We start from the raw sequence: 24,251 nt of genomic DNA, 5'->3' as shown, positions 1-24,251 counted from the left end.
TCCCTACCCGTAGTGGAGCTAGGGCTAAAGACCCTAACCTCACACCGGTGGCCATCTGGTCGCTCCCGGCCCCCACCATCATTTTCGATCCCTCCTAAGGGACCCCCACACTCACTTTCGATCCCTCCCATGGGACTCCCACTCCAGCTTGAAGACCGCTAGCGATGGCAATTTGCACTATAGAAAACCTACGGCTGGTGGCCGTAGGTCTGACGCTCACATGCCCACCGGTGGCCACAGCCGGCTTCCTTGGGCCGACTACCAGCTAGAAGTGGCCGTTGCAGTCGCCGGCAACAGTTGGGTGGTCGAATCCGATAGCCACAGTGTTACGATCCTTCCTCGGCTATAGGCTCTGATACCAGATTGATACGAACCCTCTTTTGGTGCTATGGCTTTGATTCAAGATTTATACGATCTTGCACGGAACTTTGAGATCAGATCCCGAAATATCCCGCCGTTGGATCGCTGTGAAATTTTGATATGTTGTAGGCCCGGAAAAGAGCTTTCCAACGGATCTAGTTTCAGGCGAATCGGAGATGGGGATCTCGAAATATCGTTCGTTTAGTGGACGAACGTCAGGATACTCTGTTTTGGATTCCGTGGATGAAGGCACGAAATCCTAGGTAATGGTGGATTGTGGAGGGCCGGTGTTGATGGGGTGGCACCGGTGTAAAAGTGATGGTGGAAGGGTTATGGATGATGGAAAGGTTAGGGATAGCGATGGATAAATTGGAAGAAGGGGGAGAAGAGGGCCACTCCTAAGGGACTAGGGTGATTGGCCTGTCGAGGGAGATTAGAAGCGGCGTTGCCGGGGAGATTGAGGGAACGAGAGCGAAGAAGATGAAGGAGGCAAGGCAAACTCAATTCTCAATAATCAATAATAATTTTGGTTGCCCTACACATACTTTTATAGGCTAACCAACAACTCAATCTTATCCTAAAACACAATCTTATCCTAAAACTCAATCTTATCCTAAAACTCAATCTTATCCTAAAACTCAATCTTATCCTAAGGTAAATCCAAACTCGAGACAATGTCGGTGAAGTCCGAATCGTATCAATCCACCACGCTTCCGCAACCTTGTCCTCAAGGTTTGAAATTTGGGAAGCGATCCATGATGTCTGCCTCTAGCTCCCATGTAGACTCGTCAGTAGGTTTGCCCAACCACTCAATCAGCACTTCAGTCTCTAATCTGGATCCTTGGCGTCTTCTCCTACGACTTAGGACTCGAACCGGCTCAGTGGAGCCATCTTCCTCCATTGGTTCGGGTAAGGTCGAACCCACTACATGGTTAGGCCCGATCTTGGCCTTCAATGCCGAGACATGGAAGACGGGATGTATCCTGGTTCCTTCAGGTAGGTCCAATCGGTAAGCTACTGGACCGATTCGTTGTAGCACTCGGTACGGACCATAGTACTTGTATCCCAACTTTTGGTTCAAAATTGGCCTCAATGTGGATTATCGATACGGTTGAGCTCGAACGAACACCAATTGATCCACCTCAAATTCTCGCTCACGTCTGCCTTTGTCATGCGTTTGCTTCATGCGGTTTTGTGCTGTGGCTAGGTGAGTCTTGAGCCGTCTTAATGTTTCATCTCGATCAGCAAGCTCCAAGTCAAGCTCAGTCCTATCCGTCGCCGCGAGTCTATCGTAGGCACGCAAGACAGGGGGAGTGCGCCCATAAACCGCCTCAAATGGGGTCATGCCAATGCTTGAGTGATGAGCGGTATTGTATGACCACTCAGCCCAGGGAAGAAATTTGACCCAATCCTTTGGTCGATCCGCCACAAAGCATCGCAAGTATTGCTCTAGTCCACGATTCACCACCTCGGTTTGGCCATCCGTCTCGGGGTGATAAGCTGAACTAAGATTGATTTGAGTCCCTTGCAATCTGAAGAACTCGGACCAAAACTCACTTATGAAGATGCGATCCTGGTCTGACACGATCGTCCTAGGCATCCCATGCAAGCGTGCCACTTCCCGAACAAAAATTTCAGCAACCCTTTTTGCTGAAAATGGGTGAGACAATGTTATGAAATGTGCATACTTGCTCAGTCTATCCACCACAACAAACACCACCGATTGTCCTCGAACTTCCGGCAGCCCCTCGATGAAGTCCATGGAGATATCCTCCCAAATACGCTCTGGTATCGGTAGTGGTTGCAGTAGCCCGCTAGGCTTGAGTGCCTCTGATTTGGTTCGTTGGCAGATTTGACATTCACGCACATACTTCTTCACGTCCGTCTTCATCCCAGTCCAAGTACAGTTTTGGGCCAGCCGCTTGTAAGTACGTAATACCCCTTCATGACCTGCTATAGGAGTATCATGGAAGTGTGACATCAATAGCCTCCGTAGCTCTTCGTTTCGGGGTACCTTGATTCGCCCGCGCTCTAGTACTAACCCATTGCGCTCCTCGTGCTCGGGGTTGCTTGAGGGGTTCGCTCTCAACTCCTCCATGAGTCGGACCAGATCACTATCCTCTGCACTGGCTCTTCGTAGATCTGAAAAGAAAGGAAAAGTGGGTGCCGAGAAAGAAGCGAGCCCCCTTTCTTTTGGAAGTTCAAGCAGCGGTTTACTTCCATCCAACAACACTCTCTGATCATCTCTCCAAAAAGTCAATGTGAGGCTTATAAAATCAAAGGTCACGGGCCCCAAGCTTCGAAGCCATTGGGTCCCTAAAACAATATCGGCACCTTGCAAGGCCAATGGATAAAGATCCAATGTGAAAATTTGGCCTTGCACCTTCAATTCTGCACCTCCACAAATAGAATCTGCTCGCAAGGTGGTGCCATCTCCAATCGTCACATCGAACCCTTCCGTGGGTTCCGACTCGAGCCCAATCTTCCTAAGGAGCCTCATGTCAATGAAGTTGTGGGTGGACCCGGTGTCAATCAAGATTCTCACTGTGGTTTTCTTGATTACACCGTTCACCCGCAAGGTCTTTGGCGCGGCTGTCCCCGAATAGGCGTCGAGGGAGATTTTGGCCATCGTGTCCTCCGCGTGATGTTGCTCCTCAACTTCTTCTCCTCGATGTCCAGCCACATCTGCACTTTCAGCTGCCATGGGTGGAAGATCGTGGCCTTCTCCTTTGAGTGGTAGCTTGGCAGGGAGCTGCAACGTCATCGCTGGTGATGAAGCTGTCGTGGTCGACTGTCGATTGACCGAGGAGAATGGTAGAAGATCGCTGGAGGCCATATGCGATTTCTTCTTAGTTGCTGACTCACTATGGTTGCAAAGGGAGCTAGTGAAAGGCCGCCCAAGTGTCGAAATTCGCGGTTTCGGATCATCTCCTTCACCACCGATGAGGATTCCTGATGAGGGATATCCAGCGACCAGGTGTGGCGTAGCCAGCACTTCGCGATTTGTCGACAAGGTCTCCGGTGCATGGGAAGATGTGGAGGTTCCGAGGGCTGCTACAATGGTTGCAGATCTTATTGTAGTTGGTGGCAGTTCGTTGCGGCTGACCATAGGTCGAGGTGTAGAATCTCGCTCTTGCTGGATAGCCGAACTTTCCCCTATTTTTGTGATGAACGGGGAGGCCGTGGAGGATGTTGGGTATGTTGTGGAGGGTTCCCAATGCTGTCTTGTGATTGCCTTACTTGTTGAAAAAGGTTTCGTCCATGCCCGTATTTCCTGCATCATCTACATCATTATTTGCTTGTTGATGGCAATCTGTTTGGAAATAGACCCCAACATGGATAGAACGCTAGGTTCTTCCGTATTCCTATTAGATCGAGTGATCGTCATTGGAAGCGCTTGTCCGAGGAACGGTGGCTCTGATACCAGCTTGTTACGATCCTTCCTCGGCTATAGGCTCTGATACCAGATTGATACGAACCCTCTTTTGGTGCTATGGCTTTGATTCAAGATTTATACGATCTTGCACGGAACTTTGAGATCAGATCCCGAAATATCCCGCCGTTGGATCGCTGTGAAATTTTGATATGTTGTAGGCCCGGAAAAGAGCTTTCCAACGGATCTAGTTTCAGGCGAATCGGAGATGGGGATCTCGAAATATCGTTCGTTTAGTGGACGAACGTCAGGATACTCTGTTTTGGATTCCGTGGATGAAGGCACGAAATCCTAGGTAATGGTGGATTGTGGAGGGCCGGTGTTGATGGGGTGGCACCGGTGTAAAAGTGATGGTGGAAGGGTTATGGATGATGGAAAGGTTAGGGATAGCGATGGATAAATTGGAAGAAGGGGGAGAAGAGGGCCACTCCTAAGGGACTAGGGTGATTGGCCTGTCGAGGGAGATTAGAAGCGGCGTTGCCGGGGAGATTGAGGGAACGAGAGCGAAGAAGATGAAGGAGGCAAGGCAAACTCAATTCTCAATAATCAATAATAATTTTGGTTGCCCTACACATACTTTTATAGGCTAACCAACAACTCAATCTTATCCTAAAACACAATCTTATCCTAAAACTCAATCTTATCCTAAAACTCAATCTTATCCTAAAACTCAATCTTATCCTAAGGTAAATCCAAACTCGAGACAATGTCGGTGAAGTCCGAATCGTATCACACAGCCATAGGAAGCTACCCCTACGCCGAGGTGGCTCCACCGCTGCTTTTCATTGCCGCTGCTCCCCCATAATGGGGCCCTTGATCCTTTCCACAGCCGTTGGGAGCCGGTGGACCTATTGGCGATGCACCATGGCCGCCCCCACAATAGCTCGAGCCTAAGCTCGAGTTCGGCCTTTCTCCGTCATTCCACCGCCGCGAGGACCAACTAGGGGTTAGCTGCTAGTGACCCCCGACCGAACCCAGCCACCATCGTCCCCTATGCATCCTATGGCGACGCCCTAGGCTGAATTCCAAATTCAGCCTTAGGGTTAGGTTATTGGAATGAAGGAGATGAAGCGCATGCTTTTCAAGGTAGGCCAACTTTTTGCGAACCAATTTGACCATCTCATGCGAACTAGTTTGGAACCCATGAACAAGACTCCGAGCATGAGTACGAGCCTGAGGAAGAATGGTGGAATGAATCGATGGGCCCGGGTCATCAAATTGAGCCGAACCCACGTGCAGCCTAGGGGCGACATGAGCCAAACCCGCGTGTAGCCTAAGACCGACATGAGCCGAACTCGTGGGCCTATGACCCACAAGACCAGCCTCAACCCCGAGGTCACTTTGCCCGTGATGATAGACCATATTTTGGGATCCAAGCTCAGACCATCAAGCTTGATTTTTCAAAATTTTCTAAAGGAGACCCGCTAGACTGAATCTACCTAGCGAAGTAGTTTTTCATATACCATGGCATGCCCAACCACCAAAAGGTCCAGCTAGTCTCATTCCATTTGGAGGGTGTGGCGATTAGATGGTACCAGTCGACTGAGCGAACTCGACCATTCAAGTCTTGGAAGGACTTTATGGATGCGATTTGTGCTAGGTTCAGCCTGACCCAGTGTGAGGACTTTCAGGCCATGTTGACTAAGTTAACTTAGTCAATAACAGTTCGAGCTTACTGGGAGGAGTTTGAGTGGATATGCAATCGAATCACTAACTAGTTTGACTCGGTCTTAAAGAGTACCTTCATTAGTGGGCTTAGGCCTGACATTCAAGCTGAGATTAAGGCTTTGAGGCCCACTACTTCTGACGAGGCCTTCTCCTTAGCTATACTGATAGAGTCCAAGTTGGATCAGCTGAACCAGATATGCAAGAAGTAGAGAAGAAAGGCGGCCTACTAGAGACGACATCTGCCCTAACTCAGCTTGCACCAACTACTTAGCTTAACCGACAGATTAGGCGCCGCTTTGTACCCAACAACTTAGAAGAGCGTCGAAGAAAAAGCTTGTGTTTTTACTATGATGACCGAGTTACCTCCGATCATAAATGCAAGCGTCAGCTAGCTATGTGTCGAATTTGAAGATACTCATTAGAGACAATTTTAGAGAATTAGATAAGTTTTTCAACACATGTAAAATAATATCGATTAAATTTACAATGACAAAAATATAATAAAAAAGATGCATTTGTTCAATATATTTATATCTTTATTATCTCAAAACTGCGATATTACTTTAAGTGCATTAAAAAGATTATTTAATTTTCTACAACTTTGTCTCTATTTACAAATTTAAATTTGACTAATAATTTAATTAAATATGTTAAAAGCTAAAATAGTTATATTAAGTCTATAATATAAAGAGATATATTAACACAAATAAAACTATACCGGATGAATTTAATCTAAACCTATTTTCCCTTTAATTTGTATTATATATTCAACATTTCTCTTCGCCATATGAATGTGAATTTTGTTATGAACCGGCCTAATCCGATCCGCAACGGTTTTGGACTCAATAAAGCACGTAAATTTCAAAGAGATTTGTGAACAATCTAACCAACGGATCTTTTTGAATTTTATATATGTTGTTGCTCTTGGAGAGAGTTTTCCAACGAATACAAGATCACAGGATTCAGATGTTTAGATCTTAAGATATCGATCAAATAGTGGCCGAAGGTCAATTAGATCCTAGTTTGATAGCCCTCTAATGGTTAGATAGGTGCAAGGTTTAGTTTTTGGTGTGAAGGGGAAGAAGTTAATATAAAAAAAATAGTGGTTAGAAACTGGAAGAGACCAACCAAAGACTTGGGTGATGAAAAAAGGGAGGAGGGAGAAGGCGCCAATAGTTAGAGACAAATAGAGAATGAGATAAAGGCCAAAGCCAATTCAATTATCATCATCCGACTTCAATTAGGGTTTTCTCCACATATTTGTAGAGGCTCACCCTAAGAACTCCTCAACTAAGTCAAACAACTCCAAACAACCTTAACAAACCCTAAGAAAACCCACACTTTTGTCGCGGTGCATTTGAATGTGAGCACGTTCGAACGCAGAATTTTTGTTCTCTATCGATATGAACATATGCAGGCATTCGAACGACCGCATTCAAACAGCCTAATTTGTTCAAACGCATAATATATGTTTCATATTTTTGCAAACGTGTGCAGGCATTCGCACCCCTGTTCGAACGCTATCCCTGCGTTCGAATGCGCTCGGACAAAAATGGTTTTATTGCTTCTTACAAACTTAACTAGATAAATAGGTTTATCTCAATACACACAATATCACGCGTTAAGCCAATATGAATCAAATCGTATTAAATTTCTATAGTAAGTGAGACATTCTAACCCATGTAGAACATTCAATTCAGATATTATTTATAACTATTTAGTTTTTGCTACCGAAGAAAAAAAACTATTTTTAATTTGAACAGTGATATACGTTGGAGTTCTAACTAATTTAATTTTGAACAGTAAATATTCCTTTTCCGGAGGATGTAAGCATGCGATGACTGACGAGTGATGAGACACTTCAATGGCAGAAAGGTAAAATAATCTTTTACACCCTCGCGGTTAATCGGCACCGGGAAAGCTCTAAAAAGAGCCTTTCTGCTCCCACCGCTCTCGCCACGTGTCGGTCGGCGAATTCCAACGGTCCAGTCATCCACGTGGGCCTGTACAACCCCGTGCGCCTACGTGTCGCGGTGCTGGTCAGACGGATGACAACTAAGCGCCGCGAGGACGCGCCACCCCCACAACGCCCCCCCCGGTCCCGTGTGAGACCCACCCGCGAGCAGAAAAAACAAAAGCCTTCGACTTACCGCCGCGGGGAAAGTGGCCGCCAGCCAACAAACTCGTGCCATGTTTTCTTGGGGATGTTGTTTCGGCAACTTTACCAAACTACCCTCCTCCTCATGGTCCTTCTCATATACTCTTTTATTTTCAAATAAATATGTTGTAACATTAAAAAACTAAAAATATTTTAAGTATATTTTCTCTTTTTTGCTGTATAGAATGTTTCTCGTTAAATCACTATAACATATGATATATTTAAGTAAAATAATTTCTGTCCAACTAAAAAAGAGATAAAATAATTATGGGTTAAAATGACTAAATCCAAGTTTCAACTTTTGGACATAGATAGCTGGTATGTCGGTGGTCGAGATGGGATTATCACTAGTAGATTGCAGCATAGGGTTAATTTGGCCAATTCATCACATGTGGGGGGGGGGGGGGGGGGGGGGAGTGTTTCTGGATCTAACAGAAGAAGGGGTGGGCCAGTATGCGTTGGAAGTTTGAAGAGCACGCATGGCATCTAATCAAACGGCAACGCCCATCTCTTGTTGTCTGGACGGAAATGCCCCTCGCCCATCTTCTTCTCGTTCTTCGTTCTCCTAAACCCCACGCGGGAATCCGTTCCTCTCTCTCTCTCTCTCTCTCTCTCTCTCTCTCTCTCTCTCTCTCTCTCTCTCTCTCTCTCTCTCTCTCCCCCAGACGAAAACAAACACCAAAACAGCAACGTTTTGTGAGCCCACCTACTCCATTATTACTCGCACTACCCAATTCCATCACGGCAACCCAAATAATGAAACCCAAACCTTGCTCAATTCGAAGGAAATCCTAGTGGCCAGGATGCAGCACGAATCTCGACGCACTTTGATGTGTCATATACTTCACGTGTGTGGATGCAACGACGACCCTGACTCCAAAGAGCTCGTGATTTAGAAGCCCTATGTGACCCTCTCTCGATTGCTTTGTAAGGACGGCAGCTCGAGTAGGGGGCGGGGGACCATCTTTAGTTATTAGGCTATTATCTCATACTAATTAGGTATCAACTAAATATCAGTTGTTTAAAATTTGGGAGATTGAGTGCAACGAAAGGGACAAACCGCCGGATGGCTGTAAGGTTGGTTTGGTTTGGGTGGATGCTATTTTCGGTCGTTATGATGCGCACATCGCATTCCAGAATGGAATATGAAAATCTAATGCATTAGAATGAGTTGTAATTGCGGTTGCTCAATATATGCAATTGATGATGAATCACAAAAATTTCAAAGATATATAATAGGTGCTTAAAGACATTAGCCCTTTCTTGCTTTGAGTTTAGAGACCCCTAAACTGGTTTAGTTCTAAATAATTTTTTATTTTTTTTATATCTAATTAAGTTTACTCTTCAAAAAATCAAAACTAAAAAAATAAAACTAACTAATTGAGTTTAGGAGTTAACCTCAAACCAGATTTAGTCTATATCTGGTGTGTTGTCGGATACACATCAGCATGCAAATCAAGCACATTTGACATTTATAATCTTGCCCATCCAAAATATGATACAACTAAACAAATATCTCAAAGGATTAGAATGGTGGTGATTATGTCTCTCCGATGCGTGTAATTGATAAAATAGGGAATAAGATGATTGTCCAAAACTAGACAAAGCTACATGGATTTGAAATTTGTGCTCTCGAATCAATAGTATTATCTAATCATTTGTTTTTGTTAATGAAAGTCCGTAAGGATATATTAATTCATAGAACATTGTTTGATACGCAATTGGGAAAAGAAATAAAACGGTGACCATTTGATATGAGTCTCACACTTGGTTACACAGTAAGCATTACTACAATAAAAAAAAAACATCAAGCCTAAAGGCACATGTAAAAGCAATAGGAATCATGACCTTAGATAATCATATAAGGAAAATGTTCAAAGTTTGCCTGCAGCACTATTGCAATCAAGTAGTCAAGAAAAAATCTTTTATCTTCTTGATCAAGAATAATCTTTAAGCTCTCAAATCTTTTATCTTCTTGATCAACGAAGGGCTTTAATATTTATTCTTCAATCTTCTCCACATCTTCTAGGGTTCAAGGACTTATATATATTTGCAAAATAGACAAGAAAAACTAATTTAAGTCAATCTTAGACTTGTGTTTTCATAAGGCCAATCAAATGCACGAAATCCCATTTGAATGCTCATAATAAGTTGGATTTTATAGGCCCAACCGTTCAAACGCCTAGAAAGGTTGTTTAAATGCCTAAACGTCTGTGGGGTCCATTTGAATAACTGATTTAATAATTAAATACAAAGTGACTGTTCTTGTGCCCTTAGATATTTTTTTTACTCTACTCCAACCATCGTGACATTATTTGAGTACTTCAAATCAATCTTTCACTTTAATATGTTTTTATTAAATATCTCATGGCTTGTCATAACTAATGTATATGTTCATATATAAAATCTAGACATATTACATAAATAAAATTATCAATTAAACTTAACATAATCAACGGAAACTATAAGAAGACGATAAGATGACGATGAGAGAGGAAAGACAAATAAGGAGGAAGAGAGAGAGATGGAGAGAAGAGAGCAGGTTGACGGCAACAGTGAAGAAGGCCCTCAAAGCGAGGAAAGAAAAATAACTGAAACCTAAAAAAAACTCACTACTAGGGCCTCATGCACTTCTTGACAAACGGCCTTCACATAATGATAGTATAATCTAATCATACATGCACTATACAAAGATAATACATCATGCTAATATGCTAGTAGGTGAAGTAAATCTTCGCGGCAAAACATTGCAAGCGAGCATTTGGTGACATAGGCCATTGGGACACCCAATGATGATTATCGGATGGCCTAATCAGGTCCATTTGTTAGAGCTCAGTGCCACATAATGTTAGGCATGAAAGTAGTGCGACTAGGAGAAAAACAACAGAAATGTTGAAGAATAGATATACAACCAAATAATATAGCCTCTCAAGAGAATAATCCTTAGATTTCTTTATATATATATAAAGAAATTATTACTTTTAGTTTATTCGATTCTTTCGGTACTGCACTAGTTTGAATAGTCAGTCTGATTTGCTCTGTTCTAAGAAAATGTTTTATTTTATCACTTACTACAAAGGAAAAGGTGACTATTATATATATTTTATAATCTAAGTTGATAGACATATTCCAACTTCGATCTCCTTTAACTCATTAAGGTGATAGGCATTCTCCAACTTCTCCTTAAATGCACCATAAGTTAAGAGCAAACAAGTGACCGCCCTTTTAAACTTTGCTGATATAAGTCTAGAAAATGAATTGAATTCTATTCTTGTTTTTGTCGTTTGAAGGACACAAGAATTAATTTAATTTAAATGAAGTGCTATTGCTAAAACTGTACGTTTGAGCTCTGGATCAAATGAAGTACGGAAGAGGACAACGAGGTTTTGGATCTTCACCTTTCAGTAATAAATTCAATTCATTAGGAATTAAGATTTTTTAGGTACTAAGGCACCGTTCAACTCCCAACAAATTAATTTCACAATTAGTTTTTGGAAGAAAATATTAGCAGTTTTCGAAAAGACACTCTGGATTTTGACATAATTAGACGAACGTAAATTATATTTTCCCCAAAACTTATTAGCTTAATTAGGGATGATATGCAACATACTTTTATCTTAGCGTTAAAATATATTAAAATAATTTTGTTTTAGTGATAAAATATATTTCACTTCATGTACTTTAATAAAGTATCTTTTGGATTTTTGATCGGATTGCAACAGTTAAGTGTAAATTTTTTTGCCCAAATTAATCGAACCTATATTTTTATCTTTTAAATATTATAAATTTGAAAAAGATTAATTAATTTGATCCATCAACTATTACTTTGTATCATTTTTACCTTCTTAAGAAAAAAAAGTAGACAAATACACTTAGTAAATTATCTAAATGTATTATTAAGCCCTCTCGTTAGAAATTCTATTAGAAAAAATATTTCAAAATTAACTAACTAGTTAAATAGATAACAATGCTTCTACTTCTATTGTTATTAGAAGTAATTTTGAAAGAATTAGTGAAGATTAGTTTGTAGTTTAATATTTAGAGAAATTATCATGAAGATGATTAAAGAACAGGACCAAAGAATATAAAAGAAAGATAAAGGTATTTTTATTTATGTATTAAGTTAGTTATTTTTTTAAGATGATTTATATCAAATTTATAATAAAATATTGACGAAGGAGACTTAATAATATATTTAAATAGCTTAGGGGATGTGTATGTACAATTTTTGATACTAGTTGAAGCGTCAACATGTAATTAATCTTTAATATTTTTAATATAAGTAAGTTAAATAGAACTGTCTCCTAATCCTTATTTATTTTGATACAAAATTAAATTATTTAAGTTAATTCGTCGTTTCCAGTGACAGCGTGTATAGTTTCATCAACACTGGAACGTAGAAATCGTCTAAAACGCTTCTATTGTAATGCGTAATTACCCAGCGGTCAAAGAGGTGGATTTGTCCCACATGGTCGATAGGGTGCGAGGAAAGAAAATATATATTTATTTTTTGCCAGAGGATAATACGTGTCATTAGTCTCAAAAAAAGGACACCATTTGAATACACTTAACAAAAGCGAGCATCTTTGGATCCTTTCTATCACCAAGCTTTTAAGTGGAGCAATTACTCCTACCTGCTCTCTCTCTCCACCACTTTCTTCCCACTCTCTCTCTCTCCTCTCTCCTCTCTCCTCTCTCCTCTCTTCTCTCTTCTCTCTCTTTCTCCGCTCTCTTTTTTTATATCTACCGAACTATAAACTACTGTGGTAGATTGAAGCTAAAGCAAGCAACCCAAGGGAATAATGCCATCATTCATGCAATCCGCCTGCAGCTCAATCCAGATCTGCTGCTGAAATTCCTATCCTTCCATCTGCATTCCATCTGGTAGGATGCGACCTTTCTTTCTTTTGATTTTTGAGCCTTCTCTCGGTTCCTGATCCTCACTTTTGCAGCTGGATTCGATAAATCGCTTGTTAAAAATCGAAATGTTGCTGAGTTTGGCGTGTTATAGCGGTTTTATTGCCAAGTTTTATTGTTTTAATGTTGTTGTGTGCTCATCGATTTGATTTATTAATGGAATTCTGAAGCGATTCCCTCTGATCAATCTATTGGATCTATTTCGGAGAGGTTTGGTAATTCTGCATTCCGATTCTTTTTTTCTCTCCGGGTTTTGCCTCTTACGATTGTTCCTGTTCTATTTTCTCGTAGTTTTGGTACTTGAAGTGGATTTGGGCATATTTGAATATTTTCACTGTCAGGTTTCTCTTCCTCTTGTTTTACTCGTCTTGCAACGCCGTACGATTAATGGTTTTCCATATGATAAACAAAGAGATTATATAAAAACGGGTTATTTCTCTAGCCAAATATATAAAAGGATCTAGCTTTGTGCTATCTGACATCTTATTCTCTCATTATTGTTTTTAAATTCTATTCTTTCAAGTAGTGATTTGGATTGCAAAGGTTTGTTTCTTTTTTTGCCGTTGTTTTGACCAAGTTTATATGGCTATTGAATTCATTGGATAAAGCTTTTTCATGAAAACTGATTTAAAAATTATAAAAAAGAAGTAGAGTTTGCATTATTCCTCTGCAAGGAGTTACTCCGTGTGGTACTTACTCTATCGGACAGGGCAATGGATGCTTCTAATTACCGTCTGTGATCATTTAATTGTTCTGTGGGTCTTGTCATTCTATGCCCCACCTATTTTAAGTCTTGCAACTACCTTACAACAGGTCTACTTTTTTTTTTGGGGTACTTCTTTTATACTATTTCTTATTGTTTTCTTTTGGATTTAGTTCCCATATCAACTACATGTTTCTTTTTGTAATTACTTATGCAGGTACTAGAGAAATGTAGTTAAATTGGTTGGGTGGAAATGCTTCACTTGCATGTCATTTTATCTATTTAGACTCAAATAGGTGGTTGAGATGATCTATGATCCTTTTGTTGCATCCTAGTGTTATGTCCCTAATAAGGGCTACAGATGCTGTAATCCATGTATTCATACTCAGTTTTGAACTTATATTTGATTTGCTTCAACCAGAAGTTTTGCCGTTGTTTTGACCAAGTTTATTTGTACAAGTACCTCTTTTGGTGGTAACCATGACTGCTGCAGATCACTAGATGTATCCAAGTGGTAGATGGAATGATCCTCTCATTCTAATTAAGAACACATTTGAATTTTGAACTTCCACATTGTCAATTAAGCATGTTATGCCGGAGTCCAATTCTGTTAGCATTCATCAATTTGCTTCTGTCAGATGAGGGTATCTTACAATATTATGGAAATTATAAGTAAGTTGCAGGATTCCGACTTGCAGTTGTTTATACTTGGTCTTTTAGGAAAAGTCTGTAGTCTACTCTTTTGTAGACTACATGCAAAAATTTATCATCAATTATTCTATTCAAATATCTTTTAACATTATCCCTGAGAACGAGAAGTTATTACTTTTATTCTCCATTTGCTAACTTATTTAGGAAATTTGCAGCTTCTTTATTATCCTTGTTCTCAACAGTGGCAGATCATACATGATTTACTCTTATTTGTGACTTTAATCTATTTTCATTATTGTTGACATTGGCATAATTTTGATTTTTCAGCATATTTCATCAGATATATAGTTTAAAATGGATAGACGAAGCTGGCCTTGGAAGAAAAAATCTTCTGAAAAAGCATCTACAGCAGATCCATCAAATACATCTTTACCTAATTCGGGTGTCAACCAAACTGATCAGGTTTGTTTGCATGATTTTACTTGGTCTGGCTTGTTGCTAAACTGTTATGGCTCGAGTCCAGCTTATCCATTATTTTAAACTTGAGCCCTATCTTTTCTCATTGTTGGTCATAAGACACCGTACTTTTTGCTTGCCCTGCAAAATTTAATGATATCCTTGAGTTAAGGTAATCATATTTATGAAGTTACCAAGTACTGATAATTTAAGGTAATCCAAGTCCTCCTCCTTTCTGTGTTCTTTTGGCTTGCTAATGGTGTAAGATGCAATGGTATTGGCAGCATAAGGGCAGTGGTAATTTTATTCTCCTATAAAATGACTACCTCTGGTCTGCATAGTGTCTTCTGCCACACGAGGATTTATTTATTCCAATCAGCTTAATTAGTCATTTGCCAACACCAGCACAATTTCTGGAGGCATGTTGTAATAGGTCTGGAAGTCTTTTATCTCTCCAAATCACCTGCTTCTATTGTTGGTAAAATGAGGTTTCTAAACTAAAGAAACAAATGAAAAGACTTTTTTTCCCCCTGGCAAATGTTCTCTGGCTGTTAGTCACCCATGTACCTGCATAGGCTTGTCAAAGTTTAGGAACACACAATGTGGTTGTAAGAGCCCAATTCATTTAGATAGCAGTACTCAGGAAGGTCATGTATTCACAGAGGTAACGAAGAAGGGGAAGTGATCTCATTTTCTGAGATAAAGCTTTCAGTTGATCTAAGCAAATATCAGTAGTTAAACATTCTATCCACTCGCATTTGTACCATTTAGAAATCTTGGTGTTTCTCCTTGTGGCCTGTAATGGGGCCTTTGCTTCAAAATATAAATGGTATCTATTATCTGATAAAGTACTAAAATTGAAGGATAATATTTTTTCCATCTTATGGTGTGCATATTGACAGTCAGGAATATTCTGCAAATTCTTGACTATAAGCATAATATACCTAGTTAGCTAAGCATGCCTCAGTACATATTGCAGAAAAAATTGTTTTCTTCCGTGAGGGTTCTATTAGCATTTACTTAAGAAGGTGTGTGGCATAATGCAAGACAGAGGTTAGGCTATTCTATTGTTCTGCAATACAAATGAAAATATCAAATGTTGTGGTGCTAATTATAGGGTACCCGCTGACAAATTACATGCCACAAGCTATATAAGATTTTCTTCCATTCAAAACTCAGCCATGTATTCTATTCTCTAACTGTTTAATGCCTGGTTAATCATTAGTTGTGGTATATTTCAACCTCATAAGAATGAGCTATGTAGTGCCATCATGTTATTCAGATACACGGAAGAGTTGGCTTAGAGCAAACTCTACCTACTGAGAAGATGACTTTTGTGATAGGAGGTAGGAAGGAGTTAGGAGTGGGGTTGACTTGCACTGGAGAGTAGGCAGGGGTTGTTGGAGGAGAATACAGACTGGGGAGAGTGTAGAATTGGCGGGCAGTAGTGAAGGTGAGAAAGACCAGTAGTGTGAAGGGAAGCATGGTTGGTTGAGGTTGTTAGTGACTAATGTGAATCCATTTGTGTGGGTTTTTGGGAGGGAGGGGGAGGGAGATTGTAAAAGGTGAAACAGGTATTTTAGGTATTAAACTATATAAAATTAAATTGAATTGCAAATGCCGTTCTTTACGCATTATAACAATTTCTCCTAATAAAATTTTTTGTATGCAAATGTAGTGAATCCCCTTTTGTTTATGCATGAATGTTTGTCATGGACATGTTCTTTCATTTGCTTTAATTGGCCTTTTTATAGTATCAGCGCTTATGCTATCTTCTCTATCTTTCTGACATGAGACATTTTGAATTCTGTTCATTGGAAAAATTAATGATAAACATTATTCATAGTATGATTTACCCTACTTATTCTCACATGAATCAATTTTCTTCATTTTCAGGAAAACACAAAAGTGGTAAATTATGTACAAATTTCTCCAGAAACATATGCACATTTCACTGACTTGGAAGAGGAAGTGAAAGTCCTGAATGAAAAGTTAGCCACAGCACAATCTGAGATGACCACTAAAGAAAACCTAGTAAAACAGCATGCTAAAGTCGCCGAAGAAGCAGTTTCAGGTATAATAATGTTTGTCCTTTTCTTCACTCCAGTCAATTCTTATTAGCAAAGACCTTACTTAATTCATGAGTCTGCAGTCATATTTAGAAGTTGATCCCAAGATTTAATTGTCATGGTTTCTGAAATTGCTGGTTAATAATATTCTTCTGGAATATCCTGTCATTCTCTGTAGGTTGGGAGAAAGCTGAAGCAGAAGCCTCGGTGCTCAAACATCAACTTGAATCTGTTACACTGTCAAGGCTAGCAGCTGAAGAGAGATCATCTCATCTAGATGGTGCTCTAAAGGAATGCATGAAACAGATAAGGAATGTTAAGGAAGAAAGTGAGCAAAAACTGCATGATGTGGTATTTTTAAGAACCAAAGAATGGGAAGAAGTCAAGTCTGAGCTAGAAGCAAGAATAATTGATTTTGATCAGGAGCTCCTAAAGGCTTCTGCTGACAATGCTGCACTTTCAAGATCTCTTCAAGAACGCTCAAACATGCTGATGAAAATCAGTGAAGAAAAATCTCAAGCAGATGCTGAGATCGAAGTGTTAAAGAGTGGTCTTCAATCTTGTGAAAGGGAAATAAGTTCATTGAAGTATGAAATTCATATTGTCTCAAAGGAGCTTGAAATTCGCAATGAAGAAAAGAATATGAGCTTGAGGTCAGCTGATGTGGCGAACAAGCAGCACCTTGAGGATGTCAAGAAGATAACAAAGTTGGAAGCAGAGTGCCAAAGGTTACGTGGGCTTGTACGGAAAAAGTTGCCTGGGCCTGCTGCATTGGCTCAAATGAAATTAGAAGTTGAAAATCTAGGTCGAGATTATGGTGAAAATAGATTACGACGCTCTCCTGCTAAGAATACTGCCCCTCATCATACACTGCCTCCGGCTCCTGAATTTGCCTTTGAAAACTTTCAGCCATTCCAAAAGGATAATGAACTTCTGACTGCACGGTTATTGGCAATGGAGGAAGAAACTAAGATGATAAAAGAAGCTTTGTCAAAACGTAACAGTGAGCTACAGGCAGCAAGAAACATGTGTGCTAAGACAACAAGTAAGCTTCGCAGCATGGAAATGCAGTTTCTGGCTCTGAACCAGCAAAAGAGCCCATCACATTCAAATATGGACATCCGTTTTGATGTTACTTTGAGCCAAAATGGAAGCAATGGGCCAAGTTTGAGCTCCATGTCTGAAGATGGAATTGACGACGAAGGAAGCTGTTCTGAGTCTTGGGCTACTGCATTGATATCTGAACTCTCACAGTTCAAAAAGGGAAAAGAAGTTGACAAAGGTAAGGCCGAAAATTCTAATAATTTGGAACTAATGGATGACTTTCTAGAAATGGAGAGATTAGCTTGTTTACCAGCTGAAAACAATAATTCAGAGGGTGCGGTTGTTAACATGAAATTTGAGAATGCTGACAATAGTAATACCTTATCTGTTGTATCTGAAAGGAATGAGAGTGGCAAAGAATCAGAGCCAGCTTTACTATCACCTGAAAGGCCATCATATTCCAGTAACCAATCCCCTCATGTGGAGTTTGCATCAAGTAAAATGGATTCTCCACTGCTGAAACTTCAATCAAGAATAGCTTCAGTATTTGATTCTCAACTTTTACCGGATGATGTGGGAAAAGTCCTAGAGAATATTAGCTATATTCTGAGAGATATACAAGAAGAGTTGCCCCAGCATTCTCTAGCTTGCATTATTGATGAACCTTCAGTGGATGTTAATTGTGATGAAAAAGAATGTCATGATGAAGTTACAGACAATGGAACTTCATCAAAACTAGATGGTGATATAAAGAGTGACACAAAACATGCCCTAAATCAGGAATTATGGAATGCTATTTCTCAACTTCATGATTTTGTGAAATCAATTGGCAGAGAAGTGGAAATTCAGTGTGGGCCTTGTGACTATCATGGACTTCGTGAGAAAATAGAACTATTCTCCACATCTGTCAAGAAAGTTCCAATTAATGAGAAAAGTCTATGTGACTTTATAATTGCTTTATCCTACATCTTATCTGAAACCAGTGAGATAAACTTTATGATGTCGAATGTTAAAGGCAGTGATGGAGAAAGCAATAATCTGGATTGCGTGGACAAGGTAACATTATTGGAAAATAAAGTGGCTATGAATGGACCAATAGAAGCGAACTTTACAGGTCGTCATTCTGTCATATCTCATTCCTCCTCTGATCCTGAGTTTGAAGGGCCTATTAATTCTGACTTTGGATCGAAGACTGAAGCACAGAAATGTTCTCTCGAGGAATATGAGCAACTGAAATCAGATAAAACAAACCTAGAGATAGAACTAGTAGAATGTAATGAAATGTTGGAACACACAAAACTTCAGTTGGCTGAAGCAGAGAAGAACATGGCAGAGCTAAGATCACAATTGGCTGCCAGTCAGAAAACAAACAGCTTAGCTGAGACACAGTTGAAGTGCATGGCTGAGTCCTACAATTCACTTGAATCACACACTTTAGAATTAGAAGCTGAAATGAACTTCCTGAAGACGAAACTAGAAACTTTGAATTTGGAGCTTCTTGCAGAAAGGCAAAGTCATCAGGAGGATTTGACAAGATACAAAGAACTTCAAGAGCAGATGGAAAGGTTAGCATTGAATTCATCTACTATATTTTCTCTCCTTGTTTTAGTCTCTGTTTTCAGGCTGGTGCTTTATTTGCCTCATTTTTTCTTTTATGGTTCTTCATTTACTGCTGCTTGAAAAGATTAGTATTTCCTCCCATTTGACTTCCTCATATGGTTTTCCTCTTATCAGGAAAGAGAAGAGTTCAATGTGCTCGGATCCTGACACTGACATTAAAATGAAGCAGGTAAATGTTCATGACCTACAGATGAATGTATGACGATAACTTGCGAGTAATTTAGAATATTAACTTTTCACGTTCATTTCATTTTCTTCCTTGCCATTTCTAGTGTTTTGCCTGAATAATGATTGCTTATGCTTTACATCTTTTCTCGTCAATCTGTCATACTTCAGCTCTTCGATACTGGGTCTATTCAGTAGAAGTACATTCATTCCAAATTTTGAAGTTTTTCTTTGTCCTGCCAATGTCCTGTTTTGATTACTTTTGAGGGATCATACAACAGCGAGATGGCTGCCCCTGGCTTTGCCTGAAGTCTTAGGCATGAAAACTGTTGCCACCATAAAGATCTTGGTATCTCCACACAAGGAGAAACCTGAAAATACATTGCAGGAAAAAGATTATATATGTACCATCTTGTCTCCTTGTCAGTATAAAGTTAAGTGGTATTATGCAAATTAGGTTTGCGATTGGAAGGAGAAGGAAGAGAGCCAAGGGGCTAGAGATTGGAAGGGAAAGAAGGAAGAGAGCCAAGGGGCTATAGATTTTGATTAATGAGTGAAATAGGGTGAGGTAGAGAGTTGAGAGGTGAATTATTAGTTCTTTTCAGTTATGTTTGGTCGGCAAGATGATTCAAAAATGGATTTAATATATTTTATTTAACCGGTTTTGGTAGTTTCAGCCAAACCATGAAAACCGGAACTAATTGAAACCATGGAAACTGATTGAAACTATCAAGACCGCAACTAATTACCAATTCTCGGGTGAATTTGTTGAGTATCACATGTGAGGATTTAGTTCCACATTGAAAAAAAGGAAAACACAAAAAGATTTATATAGAGGTCTTCACCTAATAGCTTTTTTAAGGTTTGTATCAAGCTTTGTTTCACTTGGATCACAACAACCCCATCCCCTAGCAATTGATAATATAGCTAATGGTTCAATGATCTTGGACTGCTTGCATGGTGGGTCTTGCGGATATGTCAGCTCTTGGAGTGAAGTCATCTAATGCTAATTAGTTGCAGCGTGATGCTAATTAGTTGCAGCGTGATACAGCTGGTAAAGCTAGGCCTTGGGATTGGGCTCAGGTTAGGACAAAAGCGCATGGAGATGATGCACGAGCTTTGACAACTAGGACTTGCAGACTCATAAAGACTAGTTAGGGGATGGAAGAGACCGACTCTCGACACCATTAAGATGAACAAAAGAGAAATTGGGACCAAGGTTTTTGTTGAGTAGTAGATTGGACTTGAAAGATTGTTCAGGGTCACTCCCATATTTGGAAAAAGGGTAAGGTGAATGGATTTATATCAAGGTTTCAAAAATCGGTATCGGGATCGGGATCGGCAGTCCGAAAAACGATACGTATCGGTTGTATCGGTCATATCGGCCGTATCGGCCACCTGTATCGGATCGGACTATTTTAATTAAATAAAATTCTAAATATTATTAAAAATGTTGAGAAATTTCTAAAAATTTAGAAAAAATTATAAGAAAATAAGAAATAATAATTACTCACATATAAAGCCTAAAAAGTAAAAATCTCTTTTTCTCCCTCTCTTCTTTTCTATCCCTCTAACTGTTAGTCTAAAGTATCCATTCTCTCCGACACTCCTTTTTTTCTATCTTTTTCTTTCTCTCTTTCTCACCTTTTTTTTTAATCTTTCCCTCTCCCTCACTCTCTCTTCCTTTTTTCCCCTCTCATACCCTCTTTTTTTTCAATCTTTCCCTCTCTCTCACTCTCTCTCTCTCTCATACCCTCTTTTTTTTTAATCTTTCCCTCTCCCTCATTCTTTGTTCCTTTTACCCTCTCTCCCTTTCTCTCCCTCACTCTCCCTTCCTCTTTCTCTCTCTCTCTCTCCCCCTCTCTCTCTCTAGCTGCTACTGTCAGCAGACAACTCCATGCTGCAGGTGGTTGCTTGCAGCCACCTGTACAGGCTAAAATCGGGTGGTTTCGGCCGATCCCACTCGGGATCGGCCGAAACTAGAATCCTTGATTTATATAGACTCTTGAATCCTCACCTAATAGGTTGCTCTTGGATTGAGTTGGAATTCAAGGTCTGTATCATCCTTGTTCACTTAGACTAGAAGTCCCTATCTCCCAACAACATTTTGGGACAGTCATAGCTGAAAACAATCTGTTTCAAATTGAACTAGGCTAGCTCATGCCAAACTTGAAACCATAATCTAATCTAGTTGGTACCTAAAGAAACAATATGAAAAGCAACGATGGCCATGCCACAGGCACGGCACAGCACGGCACATGCCGCAACACTTGCCGGCCGTGCCGTAAGAAAAGGAGAGAAAAATGTACCACCTTAGCCATCGCCGTCGCCGCTCCTGGTAGCCATTGCCGCTCCCGGTCGCCGTCGCCGCTCTGAATCTGCAACTTAAGTTTTAACTAATAATCCCCTCTCTCTCTCTCTCTTTTTTCCCCTCTTTTGGCTAGGGCACTCGACACGAGCTCGGGCGAAAGCTAGCGGCGACGACGAGGTCGATGGCGAAGCTATTAGGAGGGGTGCTGTGCGGCACCCCTCGTGCCACTTGCCGGTACGCCGCTGGCACGTCCCGTGCCGGTCGGCACGGCCATCCATGATGAAAAGCCATATTGGCAAACAATTTAATTGATAATTTCCAATTTTGTGATAAGAAAGTTATGACGAATTAGGGATTTGATAAAAGTGAATTGTGGTTTGAGTGTTGGACAGTGAAGAATGCAGTTTGACTTTAGGCACCTCTATTTACTAGAATTTTCTTATTTGCTGCTCACTGCTAGGGTCTTCGCTAATCTACAAAATCTATTTTTTCAGCTGGATATCACATATTAGATCCAAATGATAGAAAAAGAAAATGAAAAACTGATAAAAAAATGAGATTTATGTGGAAAAACTTCAACCAGGGAAAGACCATGGATCGAACACTAGATTCATTTCCAAATCTAAAACCAAGAGTACAAATCCATGCACTCACACAGAACACAAATAAAATCAAAATTTCTAAAAAAGGATCTAACACTAGCCTCTTCTCCAATGGATGAACTAACTTTATTGTGGATGCTCCATCCATGTTAGCATATTTGAACGAACAAGCCAATGAATTCTTTAACCCAAAGAATATGCGATAATCACACTGTTCCTTTTAAGAATAGAACGCCTAGAAGGAAAAAGATTTTCATTTTCCTACTTGGAGTAGAACTCCTCAAAAGAAAAAAACCCTTCAAATTCTAGTTGGATTAGGTCTTCTTATGAAATGGACCAACCCTACATAGAATCAATCACGTCTCTTAATTATATTATCACCCAACTGTTTCCCAACTAGGGCTTTCTCTTAGTTTTTCTTGTCTTTTTCCAATAATTCCAGGAAGACAGTAAGATCGAAGAATGCTACTTTGACAGATTAGAAGAACTCTATATCTGCTACGTTTAGTGATTTATATGCTGTATCAAGTTAACTACTTTAGTCAATGGTTGGGGCCTCTTCCATACTTCTGGTAACCTTCTGTGATGAGATTCTGTTGGAATTTGAGGTGTTTCAAATGATTGGTATTACTGATGGTATATTATTGTTATGGTATTTACTGGGAGCATCAAGAAATGCTCATCATATCTCCATTGATATCTGACTTGCATAAAGTATGGACATCCTTCAATTACAATTTTGTATATTAGACAACTGTTTCTGGTACAAACTTAAAGATAACTGGTCTAGATTCATTCAATGACTTCATTGTTGCAATTTGAAGGCCAAAATTACCTGAAAATATTTGGAATATTCATGTGTTTGATAGTACTAGTACTCTTTAATTACCTTTGAAATAATGGCAGGAGAGAGAGATAGCAACAGCAACAGAGAAGCTTGCAGAGTGTCAGGAGACGATTTTTCTTCTTGGTCGGCAGTTGCAATCTCTGCGTCCTCCAATGGAGCCCCTCAGTTCCTCCCCAAACAACAGACAACAATTTGAAGATGATCTTTTTGAAGATGAACCAGGCACAAGTGGTGATTATCCTCGAGGGGTGCACACTCAGCAGCTCTTAGGTCAGTTTGAGTTTGAAAATGCTGCAGCTAATTTGAATGAGCGAATAGGAGCCGAATCCCCCTTCGATGGATACAACTCCCACATGAGTCCATCTGATACCGAGGCAAGCCCTTTTCCAAAATCACCTATCAGCTCGAAACGCCAAAAGCACAGGTCGTCGAGATCAGCCTCCTCTTTCCCCTTGACTAATTCAGCGCCTGAGAAACATGGACGCGGTTTCAGCCGATTTTTCTCAAAGGGAAAGAATGAACATTAGAGTATGTTTTGCTGATTTTTCTCAAAGGGAAAGAATGAACATTAGAGCGTGTTTTGAGTACATATGCATGACGCAGAATGGTCTTACTGTTGTTGATCATACCAGTTACCATTTGTGAAACACCTTGAAGCATCATGTGTTTTTCCATGGCTCACAATTGTTGTGGATAGAATTTGTTTGTGGTAGCAGAGGTAATCAACTTCTTTTGCTCCTTGGTTTGAAGATTTGCTTGACCAATACCTATTGCTGAAAGTCCTCATATTTGCTATTTGCCTAGATGACATTAAACCTCATTGTATATTGGCATGAAGAAGACACCTTTGGTTTTCAGTTTATTAACTTTATTTCCTTTCTCCTTGAAAGAAAGGATGGCTTGTATCTGTCTCAAATGTTTGTTCTACATGTATAGTTAACCTGTGTTACAACTCTGTCCCATTTGCAGATAATGGACTCGCAATTTTTTTAACAACTTATCTTTGTTATTTATTTATTTTTCTGATCTGATGCCAACTCTATTCCACTGCGTTTATTTCTTGCCTTGTTTTGCAAGAGGAAACTGATAATTAGAGAGAACTAGCTGTCGTATTAATATTTCATATCCTTCAGTAATGTTTGATTGCAAAACACTCATTATTACATTGTGTCGGTGTAGATTTGGCACCACTATTTGCTTTTTCGTTCTTCACATAATTGATCTACAATTTATTATTAACAACAACG

The 24,251-nt window shown here is 39.9% G+C and overlaps 2 protein-coding genes across 3 annotated transcripts in view; one reads left to right on the top strand and one right to left on the bottom strand.

Moving 5' to 3' along the window:
- The window catches only part of LOC140761367 (uncharacterized), an 88,646-nt gene extending 84,130 nt beyond the window's left edge, over positions 1 to 4,516 (bottom strand). For both annotated transcript variants that reach the window (XM_073098656.1, XM_073098655.1), the window contains exon 1: positions 375 to 4,516. In XM_073098656.1, the coding sequence (XP_072954757.1) occupies positions 1,460 to 3,643 (2,184 nt within the window). In that variant the 5' untranslated portion in view covers positions 3,644 to 4,516 and the 3' untranslated portion in view covers positions 375 to 1,459. The remainder of the gene's footprint in view (positions 1 to 374) is intronic.
- Positions 4,517 to 12,238: 7,722 nt separating this feature from the next.
- LOC140760809 (filament-like plant protein 4) lies at positions 12,239 to 24,000 on the top strand. The gene is made up of 6 exons (XM_073097827.1): positions 12,239 to 12,503; positions 14,218 to 14,352; positions 16,243 to 16,420; positions 16,594 to 19,024; positions 19,194 to 19,248; positions 23,064 to 24,000. Exons 2-6 carry the CDS (start codon positions 14,245 to 14,247, stop codon positions 23,529 to 23,531), a joined length of 3,240 nt encoding a protein of 1,079 aa, XP_072953928.1. The 5' UTR covers positions 12,239 to 12,503; positions 14,218 to 14,244; the 3' UTR covers positions 23,532 to 24,000.
- Positions 24,001 to 24,251: the final 251 nt, after the last annotated feature.

Source organism: Typha angustifolia, chromosome 6, assembly GCF_048772165.1.
Source record: "Typha angustifolia cultivar Huaian chromosome 6, ASM4877216v1, whole genome shotgun sequence".
Classification (NCBI taxonomy): domain Eukaryota; kingdom Viridiplantae; phylum Streptophyta; class Magnoliopsida; order Poales; family Typhaceae; genus Typha; species Typha angustifolia.
Note: the sequence above shows the minus strand (reverse complement) of the source record. Positions and strands in the feature narration are given on the sequence as shown.